At 53.7% G+C, this 27,836-nt stretch overlaps 1 protein-coding gene across 1 annotated transcript in view; it reads left to right on the forward strand.

The window, feature by feature from the left end:
* Window positions 1-17,365, forward strand: part of MAML1 (mastermind like transcriptional coactivator 1) — a 42,434-nt gene extending 25,069 nt beyond the window's left edge. The window contains exons 3-6 of the mRNA XM_021689939.2: window positions 6,778-8,190; window positions 10,332-10,559; window positions 12,473-12,569; window positions 13,908-17,365. Coding sequence (XP_021545614.1) covers window positions 6,778-8,190; window positions 10,332-10,559; window positions 12,473-12,569; window positions 13,908-14,887 — 2,718 coding nt within the window. The 3' untranslated portion in view covers window positions 14,888-17,365. The remainder of the gene's footprint in view (window positions 1-6,777; window positions 8,191-10,331; window positions 10,560-12,472; window positions 12,570-13,907) is intronic.
* Window positions 17,366-27,836: the final 10,471 nt, after the last annotated feature.

The raw sequence follows: 27,836 nt of genomic DNA on the forward strand, positions 1-27,836 counted from the left end.
TTAAGAGTTTTTGCTTTTTAGAGATATGTAATGAAGTATTTGTGGATTGAATGGTATTATGCCCAGGATTTGTTTCTTAAAAAAATCCAGTTTGGGGGCTGGGGAATAGGGAGGTAGAAATGCAACAAAATGGCCAAATACTAAGAGTTGTTTAAGTTGGGTGAGGGGCACACGAGGGTTCAGTGTACTGTTCTCTCTAGTTTTGTACATTTTTGGAAATTTCACATTATTAAATACAATTTCGGGGCCATCACCGTCCATTCCCAGCGTGACTTCCAGCACTTCCTGTTGTGCCATTTACACGTGAGCAGCATGAAACTACTACTCATTTTTTCTGCTTGCCTCCTCCTTCTGTCCACTCCCACTCAGTGCTCATTTGTGTCTCCTTGCTTTTGCCTCTCAGCCTGGAATGCCTGCCCCTTGCTTCTGGATGACTTCTTTGTTCTTTTAATGCCTAATTCGGGTGCCCCCTTCTCCTTCCTCCCATAAGACTCCGTTCTGCCTCCCTAGCTTCGCCATCTCATCCCAGCTGGTGGGAGCAGGAGCTATGTCTTGTCTTTTTATCCCAGTGCCCAGTGCCCTGCCTAGAGTATAGTAAAAACCTAGTGCATATCTGAGTTTATGACTGTTTTGTGCTCAGCTTGCATAGGGCGGTGTCTGGCAACTAGTAGGATCTTGGGAATGAGCAGTGCATGCGAACACCGTTGGGGGAAACTGGGGGAAGGATACACAGGACCTCTCTGTACTCTATTTCCAATTTCCTATGAACCTCAAGTTCTTTTTTAAATTTTTTTAATTTGAGTATAGTTGACACAGGAACCTATAATTCGTTAAAAATAAAACATTTAAAAAATGATGGTAAAAATGTCTGGACCCCAAAGTATAAATTTTTCTGGAAAATGCATTTCTTGGAACTTGCCATTTTCAGTTTGTACTTATAGGTGGATTCAGTGGCAAGGAGTAGTGTTTACAGATCTCTTTAATATTTACCATACTTCTAAATCACTGAGGATTCCAAACTGTTAAGACAAATATCATCTTAAAAGTGGGAATCTTTAGTAGCAGGTTATATTTGGTTCTGTGGTATTTTTCTTTTTCTTTAGTATGTGTGTGTGAGTTCCTCATGGCACAGCCCGTTTTTCCGGTCACAGCACCTTGATGGGTGGGATTCTTTGTGCTTGGCAGAGGGGAGGTACTCGTCTCAGGGCTTGAAGCTCTGACTCACTCGCTGTGGCTTGTGTGTCATACCGAGACACCGCCTCGCTCAGCCAGCCTCACAGGTGGAAGCAGAGTTGACGTGGGCCCTTCCCAGTCTGATGATCAGGGAGGCAGGGCCGCGAGGATGATCGGCAACAGATCCTTCCTGCGAGCCCCAAATGCTCACACCTTGGGAAGCCTCATGTAATCAGACTTTCATCTGCTTTGAAGGGGCACGTGAGATTCTGACACCGTGAGGAGTACTCAAGTGCAGGTCCTGGGCGGTCAGCAAGGCCGCTGAGGAAGTAATGACTTGTCCCTGTGGCATTTGGCTCAGATTCGTGCCCTACCACGGTTGCTACTCGACACGGATTTCCCACATTTTCCCTCAAATCATTGGAATCTTGAATGTTGCCTGAAAGTAGATCAGCTTTACCTGGAGATGGTCCTTTCCACCAACAGTCAGGGTTCCTGAGTGTCCGTACAGGGTACAGCAGGAACATAGGGGAAAAGGACACGTGAGCATGGTATTAGGTTGAATTGCTGCCCTAAAAAGTTAAGGGCTTCTGTGTTTCAGCCTACACTTCTGCGGCGTTCCAGCGAGCCTTACCGCTGGTTCACAGCATGGGTGTGGTTGGAAAGCTGCTGGGGAGTTACACCAGTACTGGAGCCGGGAGGGCGGCGGAGCCCAGTTCAGGGTTACGAAGACCTGAGGGCGACGAGCTGCCATTGAAGAGCATTCAGGAGGAGAGTGACAGGATCAGATTTGCCCTTCGGTGCAGGCACTCTGACCATAGTACGGAATGTAGATGAGGGCAGAGATTGTTAACGAGACTAGCTGTAGATGTGGTTGGAATGAGTCAAGCCAGAGAAGTTAGTGTTAGTGGATGGAGAGAAGTGGGGAGACCCAAGAATGCTGAGGAGGTGGGCTCAGCAGGACTAGGGTGCTGATTGGACGTGAGGAGTAGTAGAGAAGGAGGGGCTAGAGTGGCTCTCCCGTTCTGGCTTATGTGACTAGGTGGACAGTAGTGACATTGTCTGGGACAGGAACAGAGAAAGGAAAACGGGAGTGGGGAGAAGCTGCTTCAGGTTTGGACAGATTAAGTCTGAATTATCTGTGGTACACCCCACACACCAGGTAGGTGGTTGGACAAACAGGAGTCTGGAGCTCTGTCGACGTCGGGGTAAGAGAGCATATTCATTCACAAATACTTACTGGGTGCCAGGCACTGTTCTAGGTGCTGGGTCTCTGCTTTTCATTCTAATGGGGGGAAGCTAGGCTTATTCACCTGAGTACCTCTGGGGGAATTAGCAAGGAGATAGGCTGGAGAGATGGAGAGTAGTCGTTCTATGACTTTTAGGAGATAAGGGACCCGAATTATGTGCTAAGCGACCCCTAGGGAGATGGGGAAGAAGTGTTTTGGGCAAAGAGAAAAACAAGTCCAAAGGCCCTGAGGCAGGAATGAGGGGGCACGTTTGAGGATCTCTAAGAAGGCTGGTGTGACTCAGTGTGCTGTACATGGGGGAGCATGGAAAAGGAGGTTGGATGGAGGGCAAGGGCTGATAGATCAGCACTTGATCCCTGGCAGATGGGTTTATTCTGAGTGTGATGCTCAGTCATAGGAATTTGGAGCCTTGGGAGTGGATAAGATCACTCAGAGTATGTATAGAATAAAAAGAGGAGAGGGGCACCGGGTTGGCTCAGTCGGTTGGGTGTCGGACTCTTGGTTTCGTCTCAGGTCATGATCTCGTGGGTCGTGGGATTGAGCCCTGCGTTGGTCTCTGCACTTGGAGAGGAGTCTGCTTGGGGATTCTCTCTCCCCCTCTCCCTCTGCCCCTCCCCCCTGCTCGAGCACTCGCATGCATGCTCTCTCTCTCAAATGAATATGTAAATCTTTTTAAAAAATTTTTTAAAAAGGGGTGCCTGGGTGGCTCAGTCGTTAAGCGTCTGCCTTCGGCTCAGGTCATGATCCCAGGGTCCTGGGATCGAGTCCCACATCGGGCTCCCTGCTCGGCAGGAAGCCCACTTCTCCCTCTCCCACTCCCCCTGCTTGTGTTCCTGCTCTCGCTGTCTCTCTTTGTCACATAAATAAATAAAATCTTAAAAAAAAAAAAAATTTAAAAAAAGGTGGCGCCTGGGTGGCTCAGTCATTAAGCGTCTGCCTTCAGCTCAGGTCATGGTTCCAGGGTCCCGGGATCGAGCCCCGCATCAGGCTCCCCTGCTCCATGGGAAGCCTGCTTCTCCCTCTCCCACTCCCCCTGCTTGTGTTCTCTCTCTCACTATGTCTCTCTCTGTCAAATAAATAAACAAAATCTTAAAAAAAAAATTAAAAAATTAAAAATTAAAAAAAAAGAAAAAGGGGAGAGAGGACTCCCATACTCATTTGGACCTACCTCAAAGGAGAGTAGAAGGAACAACCAGAAAAGTGGAAGAGAAAGCAAGATTCTGTGGTAAAGAAATACGAAGACAGAGAGCTTTAAAGATGCAGGAAATTATTAAGAAGCAGATGATGGAGGGAAAGACTGAAAATGTGAACTGTGTTTAACAGCATCAAGGTCATTGCCTGCCTCGGGGAAAGCAGCCCTGAAGTCTCCCTTCTACCCCCCCCCTGCCCAATTCAGCATCGCGTCAGCTCCCCAGAGGATGGAAGCCGTATTGCAGTGGGTCAAGGTGCTAACTCTTGGGCCGGGGTTGGGGGGGGGGAGGGCTTGTATTTGGTAGATAGGAGGATGACCAAGGAGAGAGATGACCCTGAGAAGGGCAGAAAGCACTGGTGGCTGCCCCAGGTGACTGCCCACACATGAGGAATATGGAGGAGAGAGCCACCCCTGTCTTAAGCAGCCACATGTGTTTGTTAGCGGAAGAGTATAGGTTTTACCCTGTGGTTAGTCTGACCAGAAAGCACACGGGAACTTCAGTGGTGGGTGGCAGAGGCTGGCCTGGGAGTCAGGCCTGCAGGGGGCTTTGGTGGAAGACTGGGTGAGCATGCAGGGCCTCCAGCTTACCATCAGGCATGTGGTACCCTTTAACAAAAGCCCCTTGAGAGGGAAACGAACACCAGATCACGGTATCCCAGGACCGGATCCTCCTGGAACCCTGTGTACTACGAGACCATTCCATACTTAGGACAGGAGCCTCTGAGCTGAGCACCCAGAAGTACCAGATACACTGAGAGCAAGCCCGTGTGTTTATCTGTGGCAGCCGGTTTTGTATGCTTTCTCTTAACTGTGTTTGTTCTTATATAATTTATAATCCGTTCAGGCTGTCTGCCCATCTCTTTTGTAAATTCCCAGAGATGAGTCTCCGTGGTTTACCCATCTTCGTCTTCCTCTCCAGTGCCCTGCACGTATCAGGCACTCCTGCAAATGGGCCACCACATTCCACCCTCCTCACCCCCGCCTACATCATTCCAGTTACATTTTGTGAGCAGTTGAGAAAATGGCCTGGTGTTTCCTTTGGCTGAAAGTAATTGGATTGCAAAATTGAGTTGTTACTTTGGAACTTGTCTGCAGCTGTTTGCATGCGAATATTGAAAGAAGGAGTGGTAGCTTTTATAATTGTTAGGGTAAAGAAGGGTTCTGTTTCTAATCTGGGACAACCAGCTGACTCATCAAGTGCCCTGACCTCCTGGATTTCCATCTTACCCTTAGGAGAATGGAAAACTGGGCTCCCAGGTTTACAGACAGCCCAAAGCTGACACTGAGGAACAAATGATTTTCCAAAAAGAAAATAATAGAAAGAATAAAAATCCAAGAAAAATCAGCAGCTCATTTTTATTTCCTTGTGACGGATTAAATGGCTATGAATTGCCCTTCCCCAAAGGAAACTTTCCAACAGTAGATCTTATAAAGGTCCATTTTAAGAGCATGGGTCCCTTCCCCCTCCCGCCTCTAGGTGGCAGCAGGAAGCAGAAGAACGCACATGAAAGTAAGGCAGCCGTCTTGTAGGATCCGAGGATCCTGTTCAGCTTACACCTCTGTTCCATCTGTTGAGTATCCCTAAGTTTTTCTGAGCTAACTTAGGTACCCAGCTATGGATTTAGAGAAATACGGACTCAGCCAGGATTTATAGAGCCCTGTGCAGTCAGCTTTTACAGTAAAGAAATCGGAAAATCTTGAAGTGGGGCTAAAAAGAGGAATGGGAGCATTGAAATTGGGACTCCACATTGAGAAAATTGCTCTCCTTGTTTCCTTGCTCATTGCACATTTGTATCTAGGAGGTGGTTTGCTGCTGAGAGCTGGTGCCCAAGGAGTCGCTTTGGGCAGGACCCCTGGTCGGAGCGCTCACGCACGCAGGCTCCTCAGGCCACTGCGGTGGGTCCGTGTAGCCCTTCTCTGTAGCCAGAGGACAGCAGTACGGAGTTCTGGATGCTAAGGACTCCTCTGATCGCTATTTAAAGATAATAATGAAAGCTACTATTTGGAACTTTGTAAATAGCACAGTGTAGATGCTTAGGGTCAGTGGGAGGGAGGGTGAAGGACAAAAATGTAACAAAATTAAAACTGTAAAGGAGCAGCACCATGTTAGGACTAAGTGTAGGCATCTCGGCTGATGGAGGAATCATGTCCCAGGGGTTGAAAATGAGGCTGGGGGAAGAGTGGAAAGATACCACCTTCTCTCCTCCCCACTCCCGTTGTCACGTTCTCTTCACGAAACTCCTGTGCCTGGACACCCGACACTGTTGCTCTGCTGCTTGTGGAGGGCATTTGTCATCACCTGTAGCCGTGTGTGTGTGTGTGTGTCCGTCCCGTGGCCCATGAATGCCGCAGTGTGCACACAGCACTTGGCCCCAGCCCAAGGTGGGCTGTTAGAAAGGCTAGCGGAACAGATCTCACAGGGGAAGCAAGGACAACAATGCAAGACAGACTGGCTGTGTTCAGAGGGATGCTCTCCATAAGAAGTGGTGGGGTTCGTGGGGGCTGGTGACTGGGCGCAGGGGACTGGAAGCTGCTTTGGGCCAGAAGGGAGGAGGGTGGGCTCATATGGGAGCAGCCCTGCCTAGAGAGAAGGGGTGGGGCCAGGCACAGGGCAGGAAAACTGGCCTGAGCCACACAATGGCGGTGCAGCCTGGTGCTCGTGATCCGCCCCCACCAAGGCATAAGAAGGAGTCCCTAGCAGCCAGGGCTCCTCCCGCGGAAAGCGGAAGGAATCTGAGTTAAATCAGCTTAAACACGAAGAATTTTTTTGTTCCCCAAAGTGAAAAGTCCAGGGGCGCTGGTCTCCTGTACAACCAGGACTTAGGTGGCGCCCTCAAGAACGCGTATGTATCTTCTGGTTCTTTCTCATTGGCTCCATTCTTGGGCACACCCTCCGACTAGACGACTGTGGGCAGCATCGGGCTTGCGTCCTGCAGGAAGAGAGGGCCGCAGAAGTCAGGGACCCAGGCACTGATGGACGTGGGCTCGCTTTCCTGCAGCGCCGGAGGACCTGGGAGAGGGGAAGTGGGGGGGATGTGTAAGCTGGACGGGTACAGTCAGCAGGAGAGCGCTGCGGGGATGTGGGCCCTGACTGACCTCACCGTTAGGAGGGGCCTCCTGCGTGGCGCTGTGTCTGAAGTCCCTCTTGTCCGTGTTTTGCAGCATCTCCACGATACAGTGAAGAGGAACCTCGAGAGCACCACCTCCCCTCAGAATGGTGAGCAGCAGAACGGCTATGGAGACCTCTTTCCTGGACACAAGAAGACCCGGCGAGAGGCCCCTCTGGGGGTAGCCGTCGCGTCCAACGGCCTGCCACCGGCCTCCCCCCTGGGGCAGCCTGACAAGCCAGGCGCCGAGGCACTGCAGGCCAGCGGGAAGCACTCCCTGGGGTTGGACTCCATCAGTAAGAAATGTCTGGCAGACTCGAGCCTCCACTTAAACGGGGGAAGCAACCCTGGTGAGCCCTTTCCTCTGAGCCTGAATAAAGAGCTGAAGCAGGAGCCCGTCGATGACCTGCCATGCATGATCACAGGGGCCGGGGGCTCCATATCCCAGAGCAACCTCATGCCTGACCTCAACCTTAACGAGCAGGAGTGGAAGGAGCTCATTGAGGAGCTGAACAGGTCAGTGCCCGATGAAGACATGAAGGATCTGTTTAACGAGGACTTTGAAGAAAAGAAGGACCCAGAGTCTTCTGGGTCGGCCACACAGACCCCCTTGGCACAGGATATTAATATTAAGACAGAATTCTCTCCAGCAGCCTTTGAACAAGAGCAGTTAGGCTCTCCACAAGTGAGGGCTGGGTCTGCAGGACAGACCTTTATGGGGCCTTCAGCCGGCCCCGTGAGCACAGATTCGCCCAGCCTGGGGGGTGCTCAGCCTCTGTTCCATGCCTCTGGTCAGCCCGGGGCCGACAATCCCAGTCCCAACCTGATGCCGGCATCAGCCCAGGCCCAGAATGCACCAAGAGCCCTCTCCAGCGTAGTGTTGCCCAGCCAGGGCCCGGGAGGGGCCACGGAGCTGTCCTCTGCCCACCAGCTGCAGCAGATCGCCGCCAAGCAGAAGCGTGAGCAGATGCTCCAGAACCCGCAGCAGGCCACCCAGGCGCCAGCCCCAGGCCAGATGTCCACATGGCAGCAGACGGGCCCCTCCCACAGCCCCTTAAACGTCCCTTATCCCCTGGAGAAGCCTGCCAGCCCTCCCGGCTACAAGCAAGACTTCACCAACTCCAAACTGCTCATGATGCCCGGAGTGAACAAGAGCTCCCCGCGGCCCGGAGGCCCCTACCTCCAGGCCGGCCACGTGAACCTGCTGAGTCACCCACCGCCAAGTAACTTGAATCAGAGTGCCGTGCCTAACCAGGGCTCGGTGCTGGACTACGGCAACACCAAACCCCTGTCTCATTACAAAGCCGACTGCGGGCAAGGCGGCCCCGCGTCCGGGCAGAGCAAGACCGCCCTCATGGCTTACCTTCCCCAGCAGCTGCCTCATCTGAGCAATGAGCAGAACTCCTTGTTTATGATGAAACCAAAGCCAGGGAACATGCCCTTCCGATCACTGGTTCCACCCAGCCAGGTGAGCTCCCGGCTTCCCTCTCTGTCACTGTGTACCCCTGTGGTCGGAGGGAGGGAGGGAGCATCTACCGGCGTCCTTTGAGTCTCTGGAGAGAGAAAATCGGTCAAGCAAACCAGGGTCGATTCTGAATAAACAGAAATAGGGTAAAATTCCCTGGTGCAACTTGGTTTAAAGTATCCATACGTTTGAGGCATCAGCTGACACCTAGGCAGAGGCGTCGAGTGTCTCCCGCCTGCCGTACAGCGTAAAGCCAGTCACGGGTGCCTGTATTCTGCAGGTAAAGGTCACGTTTAATGTGCTCCTTAGAGGCCTTGCCTTTGAAAAAAAAAACAACACCTTTCAGATCTCTGTGTGCAAAATACCTTAAGATTTAGTAAGGGGAGAGCTGATTCCCCAAAACCTGTAAACTCCGTGGCTAAGTAGATGTGACGCTCCAGCCGGCAGAGTCACGGAGAATGGTCATGGGCCAGTTTTACCGCGATCACTGCGTTTCTGCTCATGTTCAGATGTGTGCTGAGATGTCTCTTCCCTAGCAACCTTCTCATGGCAAGGGCTTGTTCCCCCAACTTCCTCCAAGACAGAGGGGAGCACACGTGCTTTTCTCCCTCCACGGTGTGTCCCACACTGTCCCCGTGTCCGCACGCATAGATCCCTGATCCTTGTTGACAGTGGTGTGGCAGCAGTTGCAGAACGTGGGGCGTGCCCTCATGTTGGTGTGCCCTGTCATCTCATGGTCTTCACGACTATAAGCCTGTGGCCAGTACCTTTGCAGGTACCCTTGTATGTTTGCAAAACTTTAAGAATTAAAAACCTGGTGTTGGTAATAATAATAATTGGGAAATCAGTGCCCCTCTGCTGATGAGGGTGTGCACATGGGCACGGTGCTGGTGGGAAGTAATTTGGCATTAGATATTCTTCTTAAGCCATAAAAATGTTCGTAAGCATCGAGACATTATACCCCTGCAGGAAATAATCCCTAAAAAAACAGGAAAGTAATATGCGGGATATTCATTGCATGTTACTTCTAATAGCCCCAAACCAGGTCAGGCCTCTCAGCAGGAGAGCATACGTGGAAATGTTGATGCAGCCACTGGTACCAGCCGGGAAACTCTCCACAGCCACTGGGAGGGTCCCTGAGAGCGCCTCACAAAGCACTTGGAGCCCAGAGGCTTCTTGGGGGGCGGGTAGGGAATTACCCAGGGTCTGTCTGCTCAAGGTTAGACTCTTTCTTCTAAGGATGAAATATACAGACCTTAAAAGATTGGAAAGGAGCTCAAAAAGTCAAGCTTATTTAAATGATCATTGCTTTTTACCTTTGTCCCTGTTTCGAGTTAAATTCCCCCCCCTTTTTTTTTAAAGATTTTATTTATTTATTTGAGAGAGAGAATGAGATCGAGAGCATGAGAGGGGGGAGGGTCAGAGAGAGAAGCAGACTCCCTGCTGAGCAGGGAGCCCGATGTGGGACTCCATCCCGGGACTCCAGGATCATGACCTGAGCCGAAGGCAGTCGCTTAACCAACTGAGCCACCCAGGCGCCCCAGATTTTCCCCCTTTTAAAATGTAAGTCACGACCGGATAATACTGTGGAGCCTCTGACGGGTTGATGACTCTGAGCTTTTAGCCCACCATTAATTGAGAATATTTATTTAAGTTTTCATGGATGCTCCGTATTTTGTGAGCGTGAGTATCTGACAAAAGCCCAGCAGTCTGGTCCCAGGAAAATGCCCTACACAGATGGACACGTGATACGGTTTCGGGCACGCCTGGGGACCCGAGGTTGGCACGCTTGGAACTTCTTGGAACCTCGGGTCTCCATCCGTCAGAGCCCCTCAGGGCGTTCCTCCTCCGGGGGCGCATCTGCGTGCACGCATTCCGGAGAGCGAGCGGCCTGGAAGCCAGGCATGTGGACGTGCGGGCTTCGGGCTTCAGTGGGAACCGCAGGCAGCAGGGATCGCGTGCAGCTGGTGACGCTGCCCCTTGCTGTGCCTGGGTACTCGGGTGTGCGGCCTGGGGTCCCGTGCCCTGGGGTCAGCGTTAGGGGGGCGCGGTGCAGAGGCTTCAGAGGAGAATCTGCGCCGACTGGGCCTGCTAGACTTCACTGTGTTCCTCCTGACCCGAGACCCCCTCCTCTGTGCGCCCAGGAGCAGCCCCCGCCCAGCGCCCCTGTGGCCGCCGCGGGGAGCCAGCCGCCCGCAGCCTCGGCGGCCAGCACGCGCAGCAGCGCCCCCTATCTCAGCAGCCCGCAGCAGGCGGCCGTCATGAAGCAGCACCACCTGCTTTTGGACCAACAGAAACAGCGGGAGCAGCAGCAGAAGCATCTGCAGCAACAGCAGTTCTTACAGAGGCAGCAGCACCTTCTGGCAGAACAGGTAGACGAGAGGGGAGGACGCCCCCGCCGCCCCCGCGTCCTCCGGCCTCCCGCGGCACTGCCCGGCTCTCAGCCCCACTGCGCGCGCGCGCGCGTGCCTCTGGGCCTGCGTTTGCATGTCCTTTGCCCTTTTATTTTAAATTTTTTTTAAAGATTTATTTGAGAGAGAGAAAGAGCACAAGCTGGAGGGGCAGAGGGAGAGAATCTAAAGCAGACTCCCCTCCACGGACCAAGCCACCCAGGCGCCCCTCCTCTGCCCTTTTAAACCGCTTCCCAGGAGTGTGGCCTTTTTCAGCGGGGGCCTGTGTCCGAAGCCACTTTCATGTCACTTGGCGGGGATTCAGGAAGGCAAATCTGTGGCTAAAACTGTATTTGTTAGGGGTGTTTTTTTTTCCATACCCCACATCCACAACTACCAGAGCCCCGAGCTCCCTGGTCTGCCGGTTCACTGTGGGATCCAGTGTTGTTGTAAGTGTAGTTTGTGATAAGCCAGAATATGACACAGGGGAATGGAAATGTCCCCGAGGCCCTCGAGTTCTGGAATCAGGCCCGCCAAGCCCCCTCCACATCCTGCAGTTCACCCGCCTGGTCCTCAGGTGCGGTGCGCGGGCGCCAAGGTGCCAATGATGCTCGGGATTTCAAATTCCAGCTTTAAAAGTTGTAAGAGAAGAACCAGCCACCCAGAAGACGAAGGTGCTTGAGGAGGACTTTAAGGCCCACATCCCTGCCCCCGTTCTGCCATTTTTACAAATAACAGCTTTATTGGGACTCGAGTCCCATGACCTCCAGCCCATCCATTTTTTTTTTTTTTTTTAATCTGAGAGAGAGAATGGGAGACAGAGAGCATGAGAGGGGGAGGGTCAGAGGGAGAAGCAGACTCCCCGCTGAGCAGGGAGTCCGATGCGGGACTCGATCCCGGGACTCCAGGATCATGACCTGAGCCGAAGGCAGTTGCTTAACCAACTGAGCCACCCAGGCGCCCCCAGCCCATCCATTTGAAGTGTACAATTCAGTGGTTTTTACCGTATCCACACAGTAGTGCAACCATCACCACAGTCACCACAGTCGATTTCATCCGTTTTCAGCCCCTAAAAAACCACATGCCCATTAAAAGTTGCCGGCCTTGTTGTAGCGCACGCTTCCCTCCTTCCTGTGGCTGAGCGGTACTCTCGCGTGTGGATAAGCGCCGTTTGGTTTATCCATTCACCGGTTGATGACGTGTGGGTTGTCCCCCCTTCTTACTACGGTCGCAGGTTTTCGGCTCTGTTGAGTGCATACCCGGGGGCGGAATTGCTGGGTCACGTGGCAGCTCTTACGTGGGGCCCTGTGAGGAGCTGCCAGACTGGGCTCCCAAGCGACTGCCCCATTTTACTTTGCCACTGCCGTGTGAGGGCGCCAGGCTCTCCACAGCCTGCCCGTACTTGGCTTGTTGGCTCTAGCCATCCTAGCGGGTGTGAAGGGGATGTCATTGTGGCTTTGATGAGCATTTCCCCGATCTGCCCTCCCAACATTGGGCGAGGGGCACAGGGGGAGAGAGAATCGTAAGCAGGCTCCACGCCCAGCTCGGAGCCCAGTGCAGGGCTCCATCTCATGGTCTTGAGACCAGGACCTGAGCCGAAACCAAGAGTGGGACGCTCAACCCACTGCGCCCCCCAGGCGCTCCCCTCATCGTTTTTTTAAACCAATACACCACCGTTTTTTGTGGTTTTTTTTCAATCATTGCTCCTTAGATCTGCCCCATCCTTCTGTTTCACACAGTTTATTAAAAATCCCCCAAATGGAACCACGAGCATTATGTCCACGGGAACGCATCCGTGAGTAACAGACGTAGGGTGTGCTTCTGTCTGTTCTAACTCTTGTTTTTGTTTTGTGTGGGTCTTGTTGTTTTGGTCTTTCCTTCTTGGTGTTTTCTAGGAAAAGCAGCAGTTCCAGCGCCACCTGACGCGCCCACCTCCCCAGTACCAAGACCCAGCCCAGAGCACCTTCCCCCAGCAGGTCGGGCAGTTCGCAGGTGAGGGCCCGGGGAGGTGGGCACAGGGCAGAGCGGGTGGCTCTTGCGTCGCCCTGGCTTCCTGCTAGGGGCTAACTAGATGGACTTGCTTGTGAAAGTCTAGTCGCCCGCGGAGCGCGGCTTTCTAGGTCCCCTGCAGGCCGGGGGAACAGAGTCGTGGGGGCAGGCCACTTTGGCGAGTGCTCTGGTGGCACCATCTTTTGAAGCAAAGTCTTTCCTGGCCGGAGGATAGCTTATCAACAGGAAATGGCTTCTGTAATTCTTAAGAAAGTTCTTTGTTTCTGCCATTGCATGCCTTCAAAAAGCGACCCTCTTATTTTCCAGATAAGGAGAGAATTGGGGTAGTTTGTGTGGCCTTTCGCTGCTTCTCTTTCTTCCTTTTGTCTCACTTTGGTGTCACGGGCGGGAAGCACTCTGAGGTCTCAGATGTGCACAGGAACCTCGCTGCCCTGGCTCAGGCCATCCCTCCAGGAATAAACAGGACCTCACACCCTTCCTCTCTCACCCCCACGGTGCCAACAGCTCGTGCACTCCTCACCTGAGTGATTTGAGCAGCCCCCGCCCAGCCCCGGAACCACTGTTGCAGTCCCCTCTCCCTGTGGCTCTGCAACCTCGCCCTTGACGTGGCAGCCCCAGCTCCCCTGAGTCTGGCCATGGCTCTCTGTGCAGCTGCATCTCCAGCCGGTGGGGACACCCTCCCAATACCCCAGCCACGGAGCTCCCCACGCAGCCGGCCTCTCGTAACTCCATGCCCTTCCATGCTCTCTTCTCCATCTAGAATACTCCGTTTCTCCAAACTGTTAAATCACTGAAATTCGATCCTTTTAAAACCCAGTGTCTTTGTCACCGTTTCTCTGAAGCCCTCCGCAGATCTTCCCAGGCACTGAGCCTCTGGTTCCCTGCCCTGCCACCTGTCGTCATCACCTGGTCACACTGCACGGAGCCCTTACCTCCCCAAGGCAGACCCTGGGCTGGATCCATCCCCCTCCTCCCTGTGCCGGCAGGGGGCTCCCACAGAGCAGAACCGGGGTGGGACTTTGACGGGGGAATCATTGAGTCTCCTGGCTTCCCCCACCCTGGGGTTGGCCCCTTCCCTCTGAGCAGGTTTTAAATTCCTCGCTGCTCCAGACTGGCCTCCGTTCCACCCTGCAGGAAACCTGCTCCCCTTCGGCCCCCAGGGCTGTCTTCTTTGAGGCTCCACTGACCTCAGGATACCCGGTGTTCTGGTTTGGCCTTTCACGCCAGAGCGTAGCACCTGCAGCTGGGGTCGTAGAGCCCCCCCGCGGCGGTGGGCCAAGAAATGCCAGCTTGATTGCCCGGCTCCTCTCTGTCTTCTAGGGTCCTCTGCTGCTGTGCCTGGCATGAACAACTTGGGGCCGTCTAACTCCAGCTGTCCTCGAGGGTTCCCTCAGGCCGGGAGTCTGATGCCGATGGGCCCCGGGCACACTTCGGTTTCCTCGCTCCCCTCAAACTCAGGCCAGCAGGACCGGGGTGTGGCCCAGTTCACTGGCTCCCAAAGCCTGCCGCAGGGCGGTCTCTACGGCATGGCCTCCAGCATCACCCAGATCGTCGCCCAGCCCCCGCCACAGGCCACCAACGGACACGCCCACATCGCACGGCAGACCAGCGTGGGCCAGAACACCTCGGTCTCCGCGGCCTATGGGCAGAACTCTCTGGGGAGCTCCGGCCTCTCCCAGCAGCACAATAAGGGGACCCTGAACTCTGGCTTAACCAAGCCACAGGTCCCGAGGGTGTCAGCCGCTATGGGAGGCCAGAACCCCTCGTGGCCACATCAGGGCCTGCCGAACTTGAGCGGCCAGACCCCAGGGAGCAGCACCGTGAGCCCCTTCACGGCAGCCTCCAGTTTCCACATGCAGCAGGCCCACCTGAAAATGTCCAGCCCTCAGTTCTCCCAGGCGATGCCCAGCAGGCCCATGGCCCCCATGAGCTCGGCAGCTGCGGCGGGGTCCATGCTGCCCCCGGTGAGCGCGCAGCAGAGGACCAGTGCCCCCGCCCCAGCACCTCCCCAGGGAGCCCCACAGCCGGGCTTGCCGGGCCTGAGCCCCGGCGGGCCTGAGCTGGGGGCCTTCAGCCAGAGCCCGGCACCACCGATGGCGGGCCGGGCAGGACTGCACTGCGCTCAGGCCTACCCCGTGCGGACTGCGGGCCAGGAGCTCCCCTTCGCCTACAGCGGGCAGCCGGGTGGCAGCGGCCTGGCCAGCATGGCCGGAGATGCCGACCTGATCGACTCCCTGCTGAAGAACAGGACTTCGGAAGAGTGGATGAATGATTTGGACGACCTCTTAGGGCCTCAGTAACTGGAGGGTTTGCAGTGTTCTCAGTGTTCAGACAGCCTGTATTTTTGTTCTCAGATTCAAGAAAGAGCAACTACTTGGGACCAAAAGCCCGTGGCCCGGGGAACCGGGCGGGGTGGGGGTGGGGGGCTAGAGCCCCAGGGCTGAGGCGGGCCCCGGCCAGGGTCTGCGGGGGGGGCCCCCCCGGCTCCAGCCAGCAGTTGCGGTCGGTCAGGCTGGCCCCAGCCCCTCTGCTGGTATCCGTTGTCCGGTGTCGGGACAGCAGGACAGGGTTCTACAGGTGGTTTTCAATCCAAATGACCAAAAAACCCAACAGTAAGAACAGTGAAACCCACGATGTCAGGCTTACAAAAATCTGTGCCGTCGTGTTGACTTAATCCAAGATTTCTCCACTTGCCCCCATGCTGGGGACAGGTTTCATTGCAACTTCATATAGCAGAACTATTTGCAATTTGTAGCATAGAAAAGATTAAATTTTTTTTTTAAAGATTTGAAGACCGATTAGGATAGGTGGTGGTTTAAACCAATTGCGTGGCGTTGGGAACCGAGGGTTTCCTTGTGGTCAAGAGCCTTTCTTATTCCTGCTCTTTGTCCGCTTTCGGGGGGGGGGGGGGGGAAGGGGGGGTCCCTGGGAACTCATTTCCGTCAGCGCAACCTGAGACCGCATGTGCCAAAAAGGAACAGGATGCGTGAGGTAGCAGAGCTGGGGACACAGATGCGGCCTCTGCCTCCCCCTCCCACAGTGCTGTGCCCCCCCCCCGCCCCCAGGCAGCCCCCGGGCTATGTGCTGAAATGGAAAGTTCGGGATGCCTGTGTCCCCTCTCTCGTCGTCACTCCCCACCTTCTGCAGTTTTCTCTGAAAACTGGGATTTAATGTGTCAGGAAGGTGATCCTAGCTGAGCTGTGCACAGAGGTCTTCACCCCATCTCCAGTTTCTGTGAGCTTCCTGCCTCCCCTTCTTTGTCTCTCCGGGCCAATGGAAAACTTCTTGAAGGCGACAGTGTACTAGATTGGTGGGGAAAGAGTCACTAGAATTCCCTGGGGAGTCCCAGCGTTGTAGGCGGGAAGGCGTCTCCTCCCCAGAAAGCAGAGGTGTGGGGGAAGGCGGGAAAGCGGGGAGCGCTGTGGGGGGGGCAGGCGAAGGAGAGAATCCCACTTGGTTTTACCACTTCTGCCACTCTCCCATGTCAGATGACTTGCACTTTTTAAAGAGAATGGCTTTATAACACTAAAAAATCCTTTTCGAGATCTGAGTGGATTTCTCTCTGAAGGTCTATGGACTTGACTAAGCTAAGAGTCCACAAAACAGAGGGTTACCTGCGGGCTGTTTCTGGACAAAACAGATGGAGAGAGCAGTTGGGTTAGAACGAAAGCAAAATGGTAAGTGCAGGGTTGAGACCCTTTTAAACAGTGTCGGAGAGCAGATAGGACACTGAGAAGAGTGGCTTCCATGCAGAGTGGTCTCGGGAGAAACCGAAACCCTGTTTTTATTTCCCTGGAGTCTCAAAGTGGATGGTTCAAGGAGTGTCCTGTGTAAAGAATTGAGCCAGGGAAGATATCCACGTGGGCAGCCTAAGTGGCTTTTGAGGGGACAAGGGTTGTGCACAGGAGTTATTATTCTGCACCAGCAGTGCCTTTCATGGGGGTACTTGGACCCTCAGATCCTCTTCTCTAATAGCCATTTGCCACCTTGGGTGGTGTCTGGGCCATTTCCCCTTTAAACGCCCTCCCTGCCCTCCCCAGATGCTGAATTTAGCTTTCAAAGAAGGGAATGAATCATAAAGCCAGTGAAGACTCCACCCTCTGTGCGAGTTCCCCAATCTGAAGGGGAAGAGGGTGACTTCAGCGGGTTTTCTACCAAAAATAGCGGGCTGAAGGCTGGTGATGGGTCCTGTTCCTCTCCCGGTCTCCCTCTGGCTGCTCACCTCTGTCCCCTCCTGGGGAGGGCCGCCCCTGCCTTAGTCCTCGGGCCGCCGGACAGACAGCAGGCTTCTTCGCTGCAGTGTTGAAGCAATAAAATGTGATGCTTGGGGTCCCCCCAGGGAGCTGCCCGTGGCTTTATTTATGAATCTGGTTTTTGGGGAGTCGGGAGGAGATGCCTCCGCTTCAGTGCAGATCCCCTCTTCCAGGAGCCATGACTCAAAAGAAGGGTGCTCGGACTTTGTTATACACATTTGCTTTGTGTAAATAAATGTTTACAATTTTATATTAAAGAGGAAATAAGCGTTAGAGTTTCTGACTGTATATTTTTTACTTTTATAGATTTTAAAACTATGATCCTTTATATATGTGTTTTGGGGGAGCTATGATAAGTTTTATGGCAAACGGTTGGTATTGTTAACTTTTTATTGTCATCAAAGTGCATAAAAATCCCATTAATCCCCTTATTCTTCTACCGCCCTTAACTCTGGTATACACCAAAAAGAAATCTTTACTCTCCTTCTTTTATCATTATAAAATAATAAAAGTATTTTGCTAGTATGGAAACCGCCTGTGTGTTGGAGCTCACGCGGCTGCAGGGAGGGCGGGGGACCGGCGCGGGACTCCTGGGGGGGGGGGTGTGTCCATCCCTGATGCACCTGCCCGCCCACTGCACGGTGGAGGGAGGGGGGACGTTTGGTCTGGCTTACCTCAGGGCATAATCTGTTACCCGATGACGATGACGGGTAGGAGGGTGGGCCTCGGGGCCACCACCCTCTCCCCTCTCTGGGGCCCGCCCGGTCCTTGTGTCTAACGGGAGGTAACTGAGGGATACTTTAGGTCCTTAGCAGTTGAGACGTTTTACTTGAAGCCCTGAGGCTTACCCTCCGAGCAGCCCCCAGGGCCTACTTAGTGTCCCCTCCTTTTTTTTTGTAGGAACATGTGCTCCAGCACACCCACCCTTCCTTGTCTTCACGCCAGCAAATGCACCTGCGTCTCTCCCCTCTTGGCTGTGCCGGCCAGCGGGATGGCTGCTCTAAGCTGGGCGGCAGCTGCTAGCCCGGGCCTACAGACCTTTTCGTGAAGGTGGGAAAGATCGTCTTTGGACCCTCACCCAAAGTGGAAACTGATGTGGGAAAGACGTTAGGGTTCGAGGCCGACAGCCAAGAAAGAAGTCCTGAGACGTTTTTGGTGCACAAAGGTGATTTTATTAAAGCAGGGGGACGGACCCGTGGGCAGAAAGCTGCACTGGGGTCATGAGGGGTGGCCCGTTAAATACTTCCTCAAGTTGGGATGTTAAATACTTTCCAGTTGGGACAGGGTCAGGGATAGCGAAAGTCTCTAAGGAATTTTGGAAGCAAGGTTTCCAGGACCCTGAGGGGGCTAGCTATTGTTGGGAAAAGGTCATTTATTACCATCTAATAAAACCTGATCACAAGACCCTTTGGATGTATATCGGTGGGCCGTATGCTTCAGGGATGATTGCCAACACGTATCTTGGGGGGTTTAGGGATAAAGGAAGTTTCCAAAGGAATTCTTTTTTTCTTAAAAGATTTTATTTATTTATATGACAGAGGGAGACAGGGAGAGAGCCAGCACAAGCAGGGGGAGCGGGAGAGGGAGAAGCAGGCTTCCCGCTGAGCAGGGAGCCCGATGCAGGACTCGATCCCAGGACCCTGGGATCACGACCTGAGCCGAAGGCAGACGCTTAACGACTGAGCCACCCAGGTGCCCCTCCAAAGGAATTTTTACATGTTAAAGTAGACTTAGAGAATCCTGGTGCGGCTCAGGCTAAGGTTGCCTTCTTTTTTTTTTTTTTTTAAAGATTTTATTTGACAGACAGCGAGAGCAGGAACACAAGCAGGGGGAGTGGGAGAGGGAGAAACAGGCTTCCCGCCCAGCAGGGAGCCCGATGTGGGACTCGATCCCAGGACTCTGGGATCATGACCTGAGCCTAAGGCAGATGCTTAACGACTGAGCCACCCAGGGGCCCCTAAGGTTGCCTTTTGCCCTTAGTGAAGTATTAACATCAAGGCAGTCGAGTCCCTAGAGGAATGTCACTCTGCCCGTTTCAAGGACTTGTCAGTGGGCTCTAGGTAGTACGGAAATTTAATAATTTTTCTTCTGCCTTTGTTTCCCACATCAGAAACCAGCAGGGGGAGGACAGAACTCACTCCTCCGCCTTCCTATCTGTGTCTTGGAATGCAGTCTCCGAGGGGGGTGGCCTGCGCCGGGGGAAGGACGTGCTGTCTGCCGCAGAAACATAAGGACAACCAACAGAGCTGGAGCCCCGGGGCCGGGAGAGGGCGGGCCAGCGTGTTCCCTGCTCCAGGCCACAGGGCCCAGCCGGCAGTGGGCAGGAAGGGCTGGAAGCCAAGGTAGCTCGTCACACGCGGCCTGTGCAAAAGCCTCCATTTGTCCCTGTCCCTGGAAAGAAGAACTTTTCAGAACCGCAGAAGGAAAAGCTGGAATTCTATGCTCAAGTCATGGAGGATGGCACTCCATTGGCCTCAGCCAAGGTGAGAGCTTCTGAACTACCTTCAGCTCTCTCCCTCCTGACACACCATCACCGTCTCTCATCTTGAATGCCAAGGTTTCAGAGGGGTTCCGTATTTTCTTAAGTTCCCAGCTGCTTCCCCCCCTGTGGGGGGCAGAGCCCAACCACATACTGTCGTCTTCAAGGTCAAGAGCCTCAGATACACCATCACTGTGTCATGGTACTCTCGGTGATGGAGAATCAAGGGGGGCCTGGACCCTGAGTAGTAAAAAAAATTTTAAAGAAACCAAAATCCCATCTATTAGTTATATCTGCCTCCCCCATACCATTTCTTTTTGATATTTGCTTGTGCGGTAAAAGAGACTTTGCTTAAATTCTGCACACTAGAATGCATGTACCTCTGTATTTGTGATAGCCAAATAGGCCCAGCAGCCAAATATGTCCCACAAAGGGACCCCAAGGACATCCATTTACCAGAAAGAGGGCACCCTGAGGGACACCTCATCGAGAAGCCGGGTGGCCATTCCTTGGAGGCCCATGCTGACAGTAGAAGGCGTGACAGAACCGGGCCCCCTGATAGCCATGGGCCAGGTGGGAATGTGGGCCTTTCAGAGGCCAAGTGGAAGGACCAGGCCCACAGAGTGCTGCGAGCCGTTAGTGGGCCACGGTGTGGCCGGGGGGGCACATAGCCGGGCATCTGACAGGGGGTTGGCTTCCTTTCTAGAAGCAGGAGGACTCAACAGTGGATCGTTGATTGAATGGCTACCCCAAGACAAAGCCATGAAACATTACCCAGGTTCTAGACAGGAGGCAGTTCTCAGACTCTGAGCCCCTTGAGCAAAGGAGACAGGGGACCCCATGAGGGAGGCCTCTCCCCCATCGATGCGTCCTTCCCAGAGGGGCCTCCTCAGAGGGGCCTACCACCATTTACTCAGAGCCCACCGTACACAACCCAGGGAAGAAGAATACCTGATTGCTTTAGGACTGCACTTGGACACACGGTCCGAGCTGACCTTGACCCTGAGGATGTCAAGTGTCCTCCTGACTCAGGTTAGGGGAGCAACAGTGGATACACAGCAAAGGGAGTCCCACCCAGGCCCAGCTCACAGTGGGACAGCCGGGTCCACAGCCTGGCCCGGTCATTTCCCCGGCCCTGATCTTTAATCAGAGTGGACGCCCCTGCTTATGGTCGAAACCTCCCACTGGCCAAGTGGAAGCCTCCGAGACTGCCCCTCCGAGCTAAGAGAGTCCATGAAAAGCGATGTTGCAGGGCACTTGGGTGGCTCAGTCGGTGAAGCGTCTGCCTTCGGCTCGGGTCATGATCTCAGGGTCCTGGGATCGAATCCCGCATCGGGCTCCCTGCTCAGCGGGGAGCCTGCTTCTCCCTCGGCCTGCCATTCTCCCTGCTTGTGCCTCTCTCTCTCTCTCTCTCTCTGACAAGAAAAAAAAAGAAAAGCAATGCTGCATTCCAGAGGGAAAGGCGGAGATCGGTGCCGCCTGAAAAGCCTTATAGGATGCTCGGGGTGGGGGTGGGGGGCAGTCTCCCTCACATATGCCCATTTAATCCACTAGTCTGGTCTTCAAAAAAGGCAGATCACCCCTGGCAGTTGCAAACTCAGCCAAGTCCAAAACCACAACCACAGGGGACATCAGTCAGCCTCTGCCACCACAGCCCCCCCTTCCCTGTGCTGGAAAAGGGGGCTTATGAAAGGACTAGCTATGGGGGGTGGGGGCATCTCTGCGGGATCCCCGCAGCAGGGCTCTGACGCACCCAGGAGCTCGTGCTCTGTCAGGGTCCACCCCACCAGCGACAGAGACCTGATTTAGCCCAAGCCTCGAGACCCACTAGCCCCTTGGTACTACATTCATCCCTCCCACGCTGGGAAAGGGTGGTGATTCATCTTTTTTTTTTCTTTTCTGGCTCTTGGTTTAGTTAGAACTTAGAACTTCAGATGTACCAAAAAAAGGTTGTGAAAAGAGGAAGAAGATCTCAAAAACGTGCTAAGTTGTGATAGACACAAAAGACCACGTGTCACAGGAAGAATGAATCCCTTTATGTGAAATATCCAGAAAAGGCAAACCAATAAAGACGGACAACAGTTCCGGGTGGCCTGGGGCTGGGGCTTGCTGGGGCCATGAAATCACTCTAACACCAGATCATGCGGATGCTTCGCACGGCTGGGCAAATTTACTAAAAGTCGTTGAATTGGACATTTAAGATGGGTGAATTTTATGGTATGTAAATTTATACCTCAGCAAAGTTGTCTTTCACAATATTTAGATATGGTTCCCCCAGCTTCCCCATCCTTTATAGCAACAGTATAATTATTTTTTGAAAGATTTTATTTATTTGAAAGAGAGAGAGAGCACGGAGGCAGAGGGAGAGGGAGAAGCAGGCTCTCCACTGAGCAGGGAGCCCGATACGGGACTCGATCCCAAGACCCTGGGATGATGACCTGAGCCGAAGGCAGACGCTTAACCAACTGAGCCACCCAGGCACCCTAACAGTATAATTATTAAAAATAGGAAATTAGGGGCGCCTGGCTGGCTCAGTCGGTTAAGCATCTGACTCCTGATCTCAGCTCAGGTCTTGATCTCAGGGATGTGAGTTCAAGCCCCGCACTGGGCTCCACGCTGGGTGTGGAGCCTACTTAAAAAAGATTAAATTAAAAATAGGAACTTAACATTAAACCAAAGACTGTCACTTATTCAGACGTCCAGAGCTGTGTTGTAATGCCCCTTTTTCTGGTCTGGGAGCCCATCCAGGATCACCCTGCATTTGAGCTGTCCAGCCTCCTTCGTCTCCCCTGACCCATGCCGGTTCCTCAGTCTTTGTCTTTGGGGTCCTTGGCAGCAGCCATTCACACGCCCCGGAATGGATGCAGAGTCCAGGTGTGGCTCTGGCTGTCCTGCCGGTGAGGGTCCAGAGTGTTTGACCTGCCACTACAGAGTCCGTCCTTTGTCCCCTTGGCCGGAGTGTCTCTGCACAGCAAAGCTGCCTCGGGGAGCACGGCACAGGATCCAATGTGCCGTCCCCTCCGGACACCCAGGGGCTGCTGCGCAGGAGAGCAGGACAGGTCAGGGGCCAGCTCAGTGATAAGACCTTGCAAGGAGAGGGTGCCATCCTCTAGGAAGGGGCATGCACCCCAGATCAGTGACTGGGCCATGGAGGGGGAACCGGCAGCGGAGGCAGTGACCTTGCATGCCGTCACTCCCGAGCCCCCCGGGAGAGCTTGTGCTTTCCATCCTGCAACTTCAGGCTGTGTGCGTCCGGGGACCCTGGCTCCCGAAGGGACAACATAGGCACCGGAAGACGCAGCAGGAGTCCTGTTAGGCTTGACGCTACAGCTGCCTCCTGGGCCTTGGAGCTCCTTGTGTCCAGAGACCTGGCAGGAGGGGTTGACCCTGACCTGACCACCAAAGGAGGAGGGGGAGGTTCCACGCGCGCAAGAGAGAATGCATGCCACCCCGCTGACCCCTTGGTGCCCCTCTTGGTACAATTTTGGTGGCGAGGGGAGAGGGGCGGCCACCATGCTTTGCTAGTGCTGGGTGACCAGGGGCTCGTCCCCCTCCCGGGAAATGGGTCTGGGCGGCCCTTCCAGGTAAGCTGACGTGCTAGCTAACGGTGAGGGCAATCGGACTTACAGTTACTGTACAAAGAGGACCCGAGTGGTGCAAGGTGCGGACTCTAGGCGGCGCTGTGGCGGGCCCCCAGTGCGGCCGGCGGGGGGCCGAGGGATGCTCCCAGGGACTCCGCTGGGCCCCGGGGGCTGCGCGGCTCCCTACTCCCCCACACCGCGCCGCCCGCGTTCAATGCCTGGTCGCTGTGAGGGTGCCGAGGCCCGACCTGCCACCCCGGTTCGGGAACCACCCCGGGGGCCGGCCCAGCTGCGGGGGGCCCCCTCCGCGGGGCAGCGGGCTGGGGCTCGGCTGCGCCGCGTCCCAGCTCAGCGGGCCCCGTGCCCTGCTCGCCTCCCTCGCCTCTCCTACAAGCTTGCACGTTCCGGACGCAACCCCCAAATCCGGACGCAACCCCCAAATCCGGGACGCAACCCCCACACCCTCTGTTTCTGAGCAACCCGCTCAGTGCCAACCAGAGGTCTTGCGTTTAAGTGTTAAGTTCATCAGCATTTCAAAGGCTTTTTTTTTTCCTGCCCCCAAACTGGGGGTCCCGCCCTCTTTCAGTTTCTTGGAAGAGCCTGCGGTAATGAAAAGGGGTCCTTCCGCACCCACTCCCCACCCCCCGTGGCCTATCACACTGCATGGGGCTTCTGGAAAATCAGCAATTTCAGCGTGGCGGGGCGGGGAGGGGGGCGCTTTCTAACTGATTTTAAGCTCTTCTAAAAATGTCAGGTGGAGGGGGCTCCTGGCTGGCTCCATGGGCAGAGCATGCAACTCTCGATCTTTTCCACTTTGGATGTAGACGGTACTTAAAAAATAAGTAAATACACAGGTAGAGAATTTCAGGGAATGTCACCAAAAAGTCTCATTGGCCATGATATTTAAATCAGTATCTCTATAATATTGTTACGGGACAGAGAACCGGGTGGGAAGCTGCTCGCTGCTGGAAAATCAATATCCCAGAGACAAATGATGGTGGGAAAGGAAAGGCTTTATGCAGGAAGCCGGCAACCTGGGAAGCCGGTGGACTAATGTCTTAAAGACCATTTTTTCCGCCCAAGGGAAGGCGGAGGGTTTTAAAGGGGAAAGCACGGGAAAAGGAGTCGGGGTGTGGGGGGGGTGCACAGGAGAAGCAGGTGCTCAGGAAGTTAGTCGTAGGTTAGTTGTAAGTCCTGCCTTTAAAAACCTTTCCTAGGGGCGCCTGGGTGGCTCAGTCGTTAAGCGTCTGCCTTCGGCTCAGGTCATGATCCTGGGGTCCTGGGATCGAGCCCCACGTCGGGCTCCCTGCTCCGGGGAAGCCTGCTTCTCCCTCTCCCACTCCCCCTGCTTGTGTTCCTTCTCTCGCGCTCTCTCTCTGTCAAATAAATAAATCTTCAAAAAAAATAAATAAAAACCTTTCCTTTTCTGCAGCACTTTGGGGCTCCCCTCTACTTGCTAGATGGGGATGCTTCCTGATTCATGAATCATTTAATATTAAAGCCACTGAGATCTTCACATTTCCTTGAATTTGTTTTTTTTTAACAACATATATTTTTTAAAGATTTTATTTATTTATTTATTTATTTATTTATTTATTTGAGAGAGTGAGAGAGAGAGCATGAGAGGGGGGAGGGTCAGAAGGAGAAGCAGACTCCTCGCTGAGCGGGGAGCCCAATGCGGGACCCATTCCTGAGACTCCAGAATCATGACCTGAGCAGAAGGCAGACGCTTAATCAGCTGAGCCACCCAGGCGCCCCTCGACATATGTTTATACATACACACATCTGTTTCCCAGTTCTCTCCATCAAGAGGGCGTGGATGCTGTGAGTGACACCCTGGTTGCAGTGAGCACACCTGGGCCCAGACCTTGCTTGGTCTCTAAATTCCATCATCCACTAAAAGGAACAGGGCTTCTTGCCCTCGGACACATGACTGAGTCCAGGGCCAGGGTAGGGAAAGTACTGAGACGCACTCTGGGAATCTTGTGATCGAAAATAAGGAAACGCTCCAAGGCAGGTGGGGCCATGTCCAAAGGACACAGGAACCAGTGAGAAGGGGTGCATGGACATCCCAATAAATAATAACGAAGAAGTATAACCCATTGAGTAAAATATGAATTTATTTTTAAGAATTTATGAATTCACAGTGATTCAAAGAAATAAATAAGTGGACCAGAAGGGGACGCTCTTTTTCACCAATAAATGTAAAAAGAACAGAATTAGAAAATCACCATTTGGCCACCATCATCATAATAAGTGACTTGGGCAAGAATCACTAATGGTTGTTAAAAGCAGTCCGTGAGGGGTGCTTGGATGGCTCAGTCGTTAGGCGTCTGCCTTCGGCTCAGGTATGATCCCGGGGTCCTGGGATCGGGCCCTGCATTGGGCTCCCTGCTCAGTGGGAAGCCTGCTTCTCCCTCTCCCACTCGCCCTGCTTGTGTTCCCTCTCTCACTATGTCTCTCTCTGTCAAATAAATAAATAAAAATCTTAAAAAAAAAAAAAAGCCATCAGTGAAAGTTTGAGGAGTAACAGGATTTTTTTCCTAGAACCTCAAAGTGTGACCCGGCAAAGAGAAGTTTCAATGGGACAGAGAGTAATTTTTTGTCAAAGATCAACAAAGCCAGGCTTGAGGTGCAGGAGGTAAAAACAGATTGGGGACTCCAGCAGATTTCTTGAAAAATCACAAGAAGCAGGTAAGAGGGTTGGTCATTGTCATCATCAAAGCGATGAGGCGCTTCGTGAATCAGGCTTCTCCCTCCCTCAGAGACTGGGAGACAGAGGCCCCCCAGCCTTCCTGAGGATGACATTTCAAAGGGACATTTCAGAGAAGGGACTTAAACAGGTGTAAGGTTTTTATATAAAGGCTCTAAGAACGGGAGGTCAGGAGCTGATCTGGAGTTGGCTGGAACAAAGAGTAAATTCCTTCGTCAGCCTTTAGCTTTTCCAGACTGGCACTCAAAGGGGCTGGGTCATCCCAGTGGCCTTAAGCTTAGGCTGCCGGAAGCCATGGCAGAATTTGGGCAAAGTCCCTTCGTGCGAGGGGTTTGGACAGAGTCGGGGTGCGGAGAGTGCTTGCAGATCTCACTTTACAGTAGAGAAACCAGCAGACCCCATGTTAACAGCACAATTGAAACATTTTCAGGAACAAGGCTCACTCGATAGAGCATGCGACTCGATCTCGGGGGTGTAGGGATTACTTAAAGTCTTCTGAGGGAAAAAAAGAAGAAAACACCAAACCTATCTTCAGGAACAGGACACACTGACATCACATATCTTCCTGACAGTTCCTCAAGAGGAACCTCTCCCCTGACTCTCCTGCTCAGAGTGCATGATCGATTGTCATCAGCGGAAACCCCAGATAAACCCAAATCAGTGGATTTCTGCAAAATAACTGGCCTGCTCTCACGAAAGACAAAGATCTGTGAACCGATGAAGTCTTCCAGACTACAGGAGACTAAACGCCCTTGACGGTGCAACACAGCTCCGAATCCTGGGGTTTCTTTTGCCATAAGGACGGGCAATACCTCGTGAAAGTCTGTTGATTCGATAATGATATTGTCTTTTTTATTTTTATTTTATTTTTTAAAGATTCTATTTATTTATTTATTTGAGAGAGAGAGAGAGAGAGCACAAGCAGGGGGAGCGGCAGGGAGAGGAGAGGCAGAAGCAGACTCCCCCTGCTGAGCAGGGAGCCCGATGCGGGGCTCGATCCCAGGACCCTGGGATCATGACCTGAGCCAAAGGCAGACGCTGAACCGACCGAGCCACCCAGGCGCCCCTATTGTATTTCAATTAAAAAAAAACGACAATAGGGGCCCCAGGGTGGCTCACTCGGTTAAGCGTCCGAGGTGCTAGGCTGCAGTGGTGGGTGACCCGGGTACTTCTGTGTGCCCAGGCCCCCACTCAGCCAATACCGAGCGTCTCTTCCCTTGCATGATGGTCCTCTGTTGTGACTTGTTGGGTCCCCTAGAACCAGCTGAGATGACAGGCTGCTCTGGCCACATACTCACTTGGTGCCCCAGTGTCCCGTGGCCCCATAGTCCAGTTTTGCTTCATATTCGGAATGATGTACATTTCCTGGGGGGGACGGCACAGCCTCGCCCCAGGGCCCTGGGGCTGTGCGCTAGACCCCTACTGGTGCTTGCCGGAAATACAGGACATCTCTTTATCACAGATACTTCCAGCCCCAGGGATCTGCTGAGCCTGGTGGACCAGGAAGGGGTTTGCTTGCTCCGCAGTCCCCGCTGCAAAGCCTCTTCCTTGCCCTAGGCCCTGAGCACAGCCGGCAGCCTTCTGTGTCATCCAATAAATGTGTCACAGTAGGGTCCCCCAGGGCGGAATATGCTGCTTCCCAAACCCAAGGAGACCTACCAAGTTCCTTTTCTCATGGTCGGAGGTGCAAAGTGCAATGACCTATACTGACTTCCGAGGGGATGTGCAACAGGTCGCGGAGGGGACGAGTCCCTGGCCGCCCCCCACCCCCCGGTGTGCATGTCTCACCTACTCGGCGTTTCCTGCTCCTCTGACCAATCACACGACGTCGGCCCAATACTGGACCGAGGTGGTTTGGGGGAAATGCCCAGAGCATCAGGGCCCCTCCAAACTGTGTTATGGCAGAGAGAGTGGGACCCTTCAAACAGTCCTGGGGCGAGACTACACGTGTAATGCTGTCCGTCCGCCAGGAGTGCGAACTGCTCCCGGTCCTCTTTCCAGGCAGGAGAGGAAATGAAGCCGCCGGGGCCGCGCGTCGGCCACGCGAGCCGGGAAGCGCGCGCTGGTAAGTGTCACCTGGTACAGCCGCTGCTGGGAGGCTGGGCTCCTCGGCTCTCCTCTCCGCAGGGGCCAGCCTGGTGAACAACGTGGGGACGCGATGAGCGCCACCGCCCTCCAACAGCCAAGGCCTTCCGTGCGGCAGCTTCCTCCCAGGCAATCTCG

The sequence above is a fragment of the Neomonachus schauinslandi genome, chromosome 7 (genome assembly GCF_002201575.2).
Source record: "Neomonachus schauinslandi chromosome 7, ASM220157v2, whole genome shotgun sequence".
Classification (NCBI taxonomy): domain Eukaryota; kingdom Metazoa; phylum Chordata; class Mammalia; order Carnivora; family Phocidae; genus Neomonachus; species Neomonachus schauinslandi.